The sequence below is a fragment of the Molossus molossus genome, unplaced genomic scaffold (assembly GCF_014108415.1).
Source record: "Molossus molossus isolate mMolMol1 unplaced genomic scaffold, mMolMol1.p scaffold_m16_p_19, whole genome shotgun sequence".
NCBI lineage: Eukaryota > Metazoa > Chordata > Mammalia > Chiroptera > Molossidae > Molossus > Molossus molossus.
In genome coordinates this window covers 25,147,823-25,158,305 of record NW_023425354.1, presented here as the reverse complement: position 1 = coordinate 25,158,305, position 10,483 = coordinate 25,147,823, and the positions used below count along the sequence as shown (strand labels likewise).

General features: G+C 44.8%; 1 protein-coding gene across 5 annotated transcripts in view; it reads right to left on the bottom strand.

Annotated features, from left to right (window-relative positions):
* Positions 1-6,330: 6,330 nt before the first annotated feature.
* The window catches only part of SPAG9 (sperm associated antigen 9), a 126,556-nt gene continuing 122,403 nt past the window's right edge, over positions 6,331-10,483 (bottom strand). For 4 of the 5 annotated variants that reach the window (XM_036267977.1, XM_036267978.1, XM_036267980.1 and 1 more), the window contains one exon: positions 6,332-10,188. In XM_036267977.1, coding sequence (XP_036123870.1) covers positions 10,073-10,188 — 116 coding nt within the window. In that variant the 3' untranslated portion in view covers positions 6,332-10,072. Of the gene's footprint in view, positions 10,189-10,483 lie in introns of all 5 variants that reach the window. The other variant, XM_036267979.1, reaches the window with a different exon arrangement.

Here is a 10,483-nt window from a genome sequence, read left to right as displayed (position 1 = left end):
GGAGCGGCCAATCGATGTTCTCTCTCATTGATATTTCTCTCTCTCTAAACTCAGTAAAGAAAAAAAAGAAAGAACCCTGGCCGGTTTGGCTCAGCGGTTAGAGCGTCAGCCTGTGGTCCAGAGAGACCCAGATTTGGTTCCCACTAAGGGCACGTACTTCAGTTGCAGTTTGTCCCCCCGCCCCCGGTTGGGTCGTGCAGGTGGCAGCCACTCGATGTGTCCCTTTCACATTGATGTCTCTATCTCTTTCTCCCACTCTATCTGAACAAAAAATGAAAAAAATATCTTCGGGTGAGGAAAAAAAAAAAAAAAGAAATGAGTGGCAGGGAAGGGAGAGTGGTTTGAGTGAGGAAAAGCTTCTATAAGGAAGTCTGTAAGGAACGATGAATGGTGGAATTTCCTTTTTTGCTGCTTCTTTAAGAGACAAGACAAATTACCCTTCAGTGTTATTTACAGTCAGATTTGCATTTTGGGGGAAAAAAAGACAATAACAAGATAGACTTTGCTGGCTACAAGGGTATATTCACTTCGGAAAAACTCACTAAGCTATAGACTCCAGTGGGATTTCCCTGTGACTGCCCCCCACCCCAAGGCTTCCAGTTCACCTTTTGTTTGAAGTTCTTTCTGTCCATTTTATTTCAAGGCACCAAAATTCTCTTCTGAGCATCTCAGAACTATTTGTGATGAAGGTTTAGCCAGTGCTGCTGGTCACTAGGCTGTTTCCTTCTGAGGGCTCGGCAAGACAGGCGTTTGCTGAAGATCACGTTTCACAGCAGAAAACACATCTCCAAGTGTTATACTGAAACACAATCTACTAACTGCTTATGCAGAGTTATTATTGTGTGTGCCCAAGGCTTGATCCCGTCATCAGAGCCCTGGCCCAGGCAGTCCAGCTGCTGCCCACCAAAGGCTTCTCCCAGGGACCCCATCCCTCTGGCTGCTCCAACTTCCATCCAGCTTTCCCGTCATTTTCTGATGCCACAAACCTTCTGATGCCCCTCCCTCACCAGGCTTCTCTTCCAGGCCCTTCCCTCCCTCCCTCGGCTGCACACCGGGCCCCAGCTGGTGGGATCTGCCCTGCAGCCTTCTGCACAGGAGGCTGGGCAAAGATGAAGCTCTGAATGTGGTGTGGGTGGTGGGGAGTCTCCCTGTCCCCGAGGGGAGAGGGACAGATGCTGTGTATAGGGCCAGTCAGCTAGAGTTTGAGACATTTATACCCACTTCAGGGCCTGGGAGCAGGGGCTGAGGATGGCAAATGTTGCTGATCCCCTCCTCTCCGTGTGTGTGCGCACGTGTGTGAGCACGCGTGTGTGTGTGTGCGCGCGTGTCCTGACCATGTGGCCACCTCTGGTCTATGGAACCTGGTGGCCAGAAGGCAGCAAGGGTCCTTTACGCTGTGCTCTCCTGGGCTCCCTGCCTACCCAGGTTGGCCTCAATACCCCGCCACACACACACACACACACACACACACACACACACACACACACACGTTGGCCAGCCTTATCTCCCTCCTTGGAACCCTCGCTGCCTCCATTAATGTGCTAACATCTCTCTCTCCCCCTTCCCCATCAAGAGGATCCAACAGCTTCTTGCGGCTGGTAGTGGTGGTTGGGTAACAAGCCCTAATCCCCAAGCTTTTGCTCCTGATGTTTAGAATCATGGGGTTTAGAATCATGTCATTTTACAGAATAGAAAACCGAAGGGGCAGAGAGATAACAACAGCCTAAAGCTCGTGGTGACTGAAAGCAGCGTGGGACAGGGTCCGAGTTTCCTGGCCAGAGGCCGTGTCTAGACTCACTGGAACGCAGCAGCCCCTCCAGGGGTGGCGTGTGGGCCAGGAGACGGAGAGTGGACTTGGAGATTTATTCCAGTCACACTGACTCTCTCCCTCTAATCCTCACCCCTCCTTTTTTCCTTTTCAGCAGCAGTTATAAAATCCAGGAAATAAATGTGGATTGATGGCCTATAAAGGGCTTAGTTAGTGCTGTGACCTGCCGAGTTATGTAACTCATTTATTATCGGCCTTGGATGAAGTTCCTATTGAAGCAACTCACTAAGCTGATTCCGTGACATTTCCTTTTGCCTTGTTCAGAGGTGGGTGCCGCAGAAATTCCTCTGCAACTTCAAAGACTAGAAATTGGGGGTGGAGATGCTTTCAAAAATTCCTTTCTTTAATTCCTTGGGCTGATGTTTCCCTTCTCCGTATCCACCCCTGCTCACCTCAGCGGTGTCCCAGGCTCTGAACCACCTGCCTTCCTTTTGGTCCCTGGGCTATAGGCTGCCTTGGTGGGGAGGGTGAAAGTTGTCTTCCCTGCTCCTGGGGACGAAAGGAGTGAGGAGAACTCAGGACTATGAGAATCTAGAGGCGGCCTGGTAGAAAGAACACTGAATCAAGAGTCAAGAGTTCTTGCCCGGCCGGTGTGGCTCACGGGTTGAGCATCGACCCCTGCACCAAGAGGTCGCCAGTTCCATCACTGGTCAGGGCACATGCCCAGGTTGTGGGCCTGATCCCCAGTGGGCAGCATATCGATGTGCTCTCTCATTGATGTTTCTAGCTATATCTCTACTTTCTTCTCTCTACAGTCAATAAAGAAAAATATTTTTTAAAATGTCAAGAGTTCTAGTCCAAGCTCGGCTGCTGAACAGCTGCTCCAGGCTTCAGCGTGCTCCTTAATCAAGTGAACTAGTTTACCTTATCTGCGCAATCAGACGCCCAGTCGGCACCCTCTTTGATCTGGGTTGGCCTTTGTTGGGGTGACAGCCCAATGAGAATGAAGGGGAGGCAGAGGGGGGCTGACTCTGGGTGCTAACACAACACACGCCACCTGTGTTCAAAAGGGAGCGGAGCCAACTTCTCTCTAGCGCTAAACACAGCTTTCCAAACAAGTTCATTTCCCGGCCCCCCATCTCTCTTCTGCTCTGGGAAGGGCTGGCCTTGGGAAGCCAAGGATTTCCCTAAGGATCAGCCTTTCTCTTCTCCCTGAGTGATGTCACAGGGGCCCTAGGGAGCAGCTCTCTCAAGCCTCAGCTGCCACCCTAAAGCAGACTTTTGGAGACTTCTTCCCAGGTTCAAAGAGAAGATGGACACCCAAGGGAACCGCAAGACCAAAGAACTCCACAATGTCTCTCCTCCTAATGAAGACATATTCCTAATGAAGCGATGCCTGATGCCGCAGGGACACACTGATGCTCAAAGTAGCCAGTTTGTGCCAAGTGGTTCAGGCCTCATGAATTCCCTCCATTACGGATTTGGCTGGGCATGAAGGTTACTAGTTCATACAACCCAAGCTGCACATATTCAGACGATGTAGCCTTAGAGCTCATCTGAGCCCAGCCCCGGCTTTTGCAGGTAAGGAAAACTGCGGGGGGGGGGGGGGGGGGGAGATAGAGGTCACTTGTGATGTGGCAGGGCAGGGCTAGAACTACACCTCTTTATTATCACTTGGTTTTTGAGATACTGACTTTGGGTTCTTGTCATAGTGTCTTTGGGAGAAAGGGCTGTCACCTTGAGGCCCCAGAAACATAGCCTTAACATGGGGCAGATCGGTCTGACAAACCCTCAGCAGGGTAGAGCCCAGGACTGGTCTCTAAAACAGCCAAGGCCGCCTAGAGGCATCTGCCCAGTTTCTGCCCATCTCCAGCCAGATTCCTCCAAGGACAAATGCTTGAGATGCCTTTGAGAACCAATACTGGAGTCTTTTCTGGAGGGGAACATGCCTGCCTTCTGCTCCTAGTCCCTTACTTACAGCTCCAGGTACTCTCTTCGGCGTGGAGATACAGGTTGCCTACAAAAGCCTGTTTCCACATAAGCATAGCAGGCTAACAAGCAGCAAAAGGCAAGTGGCTGAAAACTCACTCCAGGATGTGTCACTTGTCTGGGCCAGCTGGAGGTAAGGGACAGCAAGCTGGATGAAAAAGGACAACAGGAAAAGAAACTGAGACCTCACTGGGGGGAGGATACAAATACTTTTCATGTCTCCTTCCCTCTCCTTCCCCATCCTCACCTACCTGACACCTAGGCACCTCCAGAGTCTGCTGCCAGTGCCTAGTGGGGACAGGCAGTGTGCTCGCTGTTATCACACCATCCCTTCACTTAGCCGAACCCAGGCCAGGGGTTACTCTCTTTTCATAGTAAGGAAACACAATAGTTTAAGTAACTAGTGAAGAGTCACAAAATTAGGCAGCAGCAGACCCAAGACTCAAACCCTTATCTGCTGACCTGAGACCTAATAGTGCCTGGTTATTCCCTTCAGTGAGGACCTTGGGCCTTTCCTCATCTCAGCAGACCTGTTTACCAATGGGCAGGGCCCCTCTTATCCCCTAGATCCCCTGAGGGCTGCTCTGCCAATCACCTTTGAATTTATGGAGGAACTACCTTGAGAAAACTATTAGATGTTATGTAAGTGCAAGCTAGTCATGATAACAACTACAGGGTTATGGTTTTCTTCTATGAATGGGAGATGAAATAGTCTCTTTACTTTGAATGTAGCAATAAGTTCAAAGTACGCTAAGCTTCAATTATCCATGAATCAAAAAGGAAAGAGCACTGGGTTGAGCCTGGAGTGAGCCTGCTGGCAGGTCACCATGTGCTGGTAATAATCAGCTGAGAATGAATGAAGCTTTGTGCTCCTGGAAAAACAGATGTTTGTGAATCCAGCTGGGCTGTTCTTCAGTCTCCAGTGCAAGAATCAGAATCACCTGGGTAACTGATAGTCCTTAGATGAGAGGACGAAGGACATAATTTCATTGTGGGAACTAGCTCCAGGGTGATTTGGGCCATACTCCCTTCTCCTGGCTGGGATGAGAACTGTGGCTTTTAGATGAACCTACTGGCCCCCCTGAGCCAGGGCTGGTTGGTCTACCTCTCCTCCTCTGAGGCCTCAAAACAAATCGTAACTACTTCTTCTGTGGGTGGAAGCCGATGTTCTGCTTGGACATGAAAGCAAAGAGCTAAACTACCTGGCTCCTTCATACAGTGTCATTCTGATAAAATTGGAAATTCTGCCCTGGCTGGTTTGCTCAGCGGTTAGAACGTCAGCCTGCGGTCCAGAGAGACCCGGGTTCAGTTCCCACTAAGGGCACGTACTTTGGTTGCAGTTTGTCCCCGGCCCTGGTTGGGTTGTGCGGGTGGCAACCACTTGATGTGTCCCTTTCACATCAATGTTGCTCTCTCTCACTCTCTTCCTCTCTCTCCCTCCCACTCTATCTGAACAAAAAATGAAAAAATGTCCTTGGGTGAGGATAAAAAAAAAAAGGAAATTCTAAACAATTAAACCCCACCCACCAGATACCTGGGCCTCCTGGGGGATTGGGCAACCTGGATCTGCAACAGGTGTGGGCGGCAAATGCGCACACAACACATGGAGGCAAATTAGAGCCAGGGTCACAGAACCAGAGAGGGTTAGAGCTGGATTTAGTTAGACCACCTGGATAAGCCACCTACCCCTTAACACAGGAGAAAACTAATGTCCAAAGATATGCAGCAGTATTCCTCAACCTTGCCAATTCACACTTATCTACGACACTTCACGGACGCCTGAGTTCAGACCCCACAAGGGAATCCAATTCAGAAAGTAGGTCTGGGGTGGAGTTGGAGGCCGTTCTGGGTGACCGTGGTGTGCTGTGTTAGTGACTTGTCGAGGGTCACTGAGGGGCAGAGCCTGGACAGGTCTACAGCCTTTAAAACTGAACTGTAGTTACTACCAAATACTTCAGGCATTCTGAAATTCCCTAACTACAAAACCTTTTCTTACAAGTTGGCCACTGTGGAAAATGCAGACCACGCTACCGTGACGGCCAGGGCTCTCACAAGCCTGGGGCACAGGCAGCATCTCTCCACTAAAGTGTAAAGACAATTTCACCACTGGGTGGGGCTACAGGAAGCCATTCCAGTGAAGAGGACAGCACTCTGTTCTGTGCACCCCCCCCCCATATTAAAATGAGTATTTCCTGGCCTGTGATGCTACCCCAGCTTCTCACTAGAGGCCGCCTGGATCAGGAAGATGACTGAATGAGGCTGAAAAGAATTCATCAGTTTCCAAAACAATGACTTGGCAGGCCTCAGAGGACTAAGGGGCAGTTAGGTAAGGTCAGGAACGAGCAAGGCTATTAATTATATTCCAGAGCATCCAACCTCACTGGATAGATGGCTGTCCCTTTGTCTGGCAAATTGTCCTATTAACATGCCAATCAGGGCCACTTTTACTATCACGTCAGAAACTTACATTTCTTGTAAACAAAGCACACTAGTCTAAATACCACTACACTGAATATGGATTCACACTGTGCTACCATGTGATCTGTTTTATAACCATCCTTCCTTCTAATCTCTCCCAAGCAAATGGACCACGAATCAGCAACCAGCTCACTCACACCTGCACTGCAGCCTGTCTCTCATGACTGAGTAATCTGGCAAATGGCATGCCTTAGTACCATGTGTGGGGTGTTACTCAGCACACCCACATTTCTAGAAAGCCCTATTGTCTATTACTCACATCTCGTGTGTACACGTGAGCCAAGCAGACATGATCTTCATGTATTCCCCTCGGCTTGCCTTCAGCTAGTGCTAAATGGTGGCAGTCCCTCAGAAATGACATGTTTGATCGGGGAAGATTACTGGACTTTTAAATAAAAACCAAATTCAGACTCCTGTAAAGGCAAAAACAAACAAAATACACCAGACCTCATATATGTTTCATATACATATTTATATATATTTCATGTACAAAGTTACATTCCGAACCCCAGGGATTCCATAATAGAAATAAATACTGAAGTAACTACATTGCTAAACGAGCTGTTTGCTCATAGAAATGAAGCCTCAGCCTCCAAGAGACAGCAAGTAGGATACTCTAGAACCCAATTTTCAGATTACAGAGGCAAGTAAAATTCTGGATAAAATTTCTAGGACAAAAAACAAATTCAGAACATAAAATGGTTAAAATATATTTTCAAATATTGAGAAAGGTATGACATTAATAATATCAACTTAATCTTTTAAAGAAAAAGACATTTTGTGTTATAAAACAGCATAACCCTGTTAGAAAAGCACTTATGATTTCCACACTTAATTCTCTCTACTCTTCCCATGTTACAAACATGATCAACGAAGAGCCCTACATCTGGGTGAGTCCTTTGGTAACGGTCATAATACTCACAAGGAAATAAATATTCAGTTCCACAGCATTTGCAAGACACACTTTCTTTAGGACAGTGAATATCATAAGACAATTGCGTTGCTTTGTTTTGTTTCTAAGGCAGCCATTGTTAAAGGGTCTATTCTCAAACACAGGAAGACCTTCACGAGAAAGAAACAGGACAGCCACCAAGAGAATGTATTATAACCGTTTCTATGCAAACACACTTCACTGGAAAAGTTATGTGCTGCATATTTTGTGCTCGAAACCTTTTACACTCTCAACAAGCTGCAGCTATGAAGATATTCATTCCTATTTAAAAATTTTAGAACCACAAGAATGAGAGAAAAACACTCTCAAAACTGGGTTCCTAGAGAATATTCTCCCTTTGCCGCGCAGAGTCTAACCCGCATTTAACATGAGCAGCGGGTCTATGTGTCTGAACGGACGTGACACTGCCATTCTTGCAGATCAGCAAGGGGCGGACATCGGCAGTTCCACATGGTTCAATTTCATTCGTAACTCAAGCATAATAAAACAACAAAATTCTTGGGAATCCCTTATTTCTTCCAACACAGGTAAAAAAATTTTTTTTTAAACAAGGAGAGACCAACCCAGGTACTCAAGTGTCTTTCCTGCCCTTGATGTGCAAACTACAGGCAGTTCACACCAACCACTTTGCTGCTTGCAAGAAGCTTACAGGTTGGCATTTTCTTCTACAGTTATCACCTCGATCAAAGTGAACGTTACAAGAATATAAACCTGTTTTGGGGGGAAGGGAGAAATAAAGCAATCATAGAAAATATTTAGCTGCAAGTACAATCATGAGGACAAGCCCTTAAAACAAACTGTGCAGGAGTTTTGGTACGCTCTAGTCTTGGAATTTAATTAGTGGGGACACAGATCATCTGACAGTTTTACAGATTAATACGTACACACCCATATTCCTTAAGTTAAAGCCAGTAAGTATAAAAGAACAATTACAACCATTGTAACTTGTTTGTCTGCACTTCTCATCTTTAACTCCTGATTTCCTAAATTACATTCGATCATACAAACTATAAAAGACTGAACAGCAAATGGGCTAGGACTCTGGGATTTTACTTCTTGGGATTAAAATTCCCAAATACTTTGCTGTCTCTTTTTTATGAATTTATACATTCCCCAAAATGTTTCAGAACGTGGTTTTTCAAGATATTGCCAAACATGACTCAGATTTAAAATGAAATAAGCTGTTCTGGAAAAGTGGCCTAAGTTTTGGTGTCCTGTAGAAAAAGTACGTAGCTCAAGCAAAAGCATTATCCTTTTAATACAGCTTTTACCAAGAGTTTTTCCTTCTAGCCATCTAAAGTGGCCACAATTTTACTGTGTACACAATGTGCTTATAGACACATGTGGCCAAATGGATCCAAAGGCCTCCTCCGGCTCATTAAATCTCATGTATTTTATAATCTAGCCTAATTATGTAGATGCTTAAAAGACACTGGTATACTTTTTACAAATATCTTTACATGACACTTCAGAAAAACAATCCCTGATACTTAATGCTTAGACAACTGAGACTTGTGTTTGTTTGTTTTCTTTGATAGTCCTTCAGATGAGGGGTCTTTATCAAATAGGTTTATATTTTTTAAATAGCACTTAAATTTATACTTAGCTTTGCTGAAAGTAAAGAGTAAAAAATGGTAAATCACGCATTTTCAAGAAGCTTAAGAGGGAAAAAACTGCAGCATAACGGTTCTTAAAAAACGTATTGAACAAGGAAATCAGACCTAGACTCTACTTTTTAAAACGGGCACTGTGAATGAAAAGATGTCATGTCAACTTTTACTCCACAGTATGATAGGTTTCTTCTTTGAAGATAGCATTTTAATCTTCAAGGGTATAGAAATTCAAAAGTGTCATCTACATACAAAACATCAAGTGCAAGCTGTTCTGTAGTTTTATACAGAACAAGAGAAAATACCGTTTCTAATCAAATCCCCCATTCAGTTCGTTCAGCCACATTCCATCACCACTACAGCTTTACTCTTATTAGAGCAATCCAAGAATAATTAGTAAACAGGTAAATTTTTTACATGAAAAACTCAACCGACCACCATCATCCGCTGGTACCAGGAATCCAAAACAATTTTCTTTAAAAAAAATCCTCCCATTGCTGACACCTATCTTCTAAGCCTTGTAAGTATCAACCTTTCAGATATATTAGTATGAAAATGAGTGAAACTAGTCTCAAAAAAAAAAATCAGCATATTCAGAGAAGCAGACCTCATAAACTTTAGAGCTCTAATAAATCAGAAATAGGAAACATTTATTTAAATAGTGTAGTCTTAATTTCTTTAATATAAAACCCCCCCAATCTGATCAAAACAAAGTTTTTATATACCATATAAACAAGATTTTTCAGATTTGAAAGTGAAAGTTAAAGTAATTTACAGTTAGCTTTTAGTCCTCTCGGGACATTTACATAAATCCTGATAATCCATCTGATATTAGTGTGTCAATTTTATAATACATTGGGGAAAACATTACTATTGTACTTAATGGTACAGTCTCATTTATCAAGTGTTTCCATTAATTCCATTATTAGTGACAGCTAAAAAGTGACCCCATCAAACAAAATGAGAGACATTCGCTGTGGCAGAATAAACCACATCTGGATTGCTTTCTATAATTCACCAGTTTGCAGAAAGTAAACATTCTTTGATTTGTTCATAACATATTAAAATCGCCTATAACACTGGTGCAGTAAAACAGCTAGTTCCTGTATTGTTACGGTGAGACAGATTTTGTAATGTAAAGTTAACAGGGAAAAAAATGCTCACACATTATGTGGTGAAACTTATTTCACAAAGAGAGCATTAAATAAAGAGGAAACGGGAAAAGAAACCATGCAGAAGAGACGGCCTGCCCATCTCCACCTGTGTCCCATGGGCTCACTCACTGCCGTACATCACTTGCCACACTATCAAGTGACTCCTTTCCGCTCTGGCAACAGAAGGTTCAAGGGGACGATCCTCTCCCAGCAGCTCTGATTCTCCACCTTCATCACCTGGTGGGTGGATGATAAGGAGACTCAAGTTAGGCTGAGCGTGGAACGTGCAGGCTGATGTACATCAGACATGAATGCTCATGGCCAGTGCATGAACAGGATGCACACAAGCTCCCTGACTCCCACCACAGAGAACAATGAGAGAAACGCCATGAACCAGGACCTGCACTGCCTGACTTCTGAAAAGAGTAATTCACAAGACCACATCTGTAATGGTGAGTTCACTATACTATGTTGGAGACTCATCCCAATATGTCTGCATATTGAAGTTTACCAGAAATGGGAGCTAAGAAGA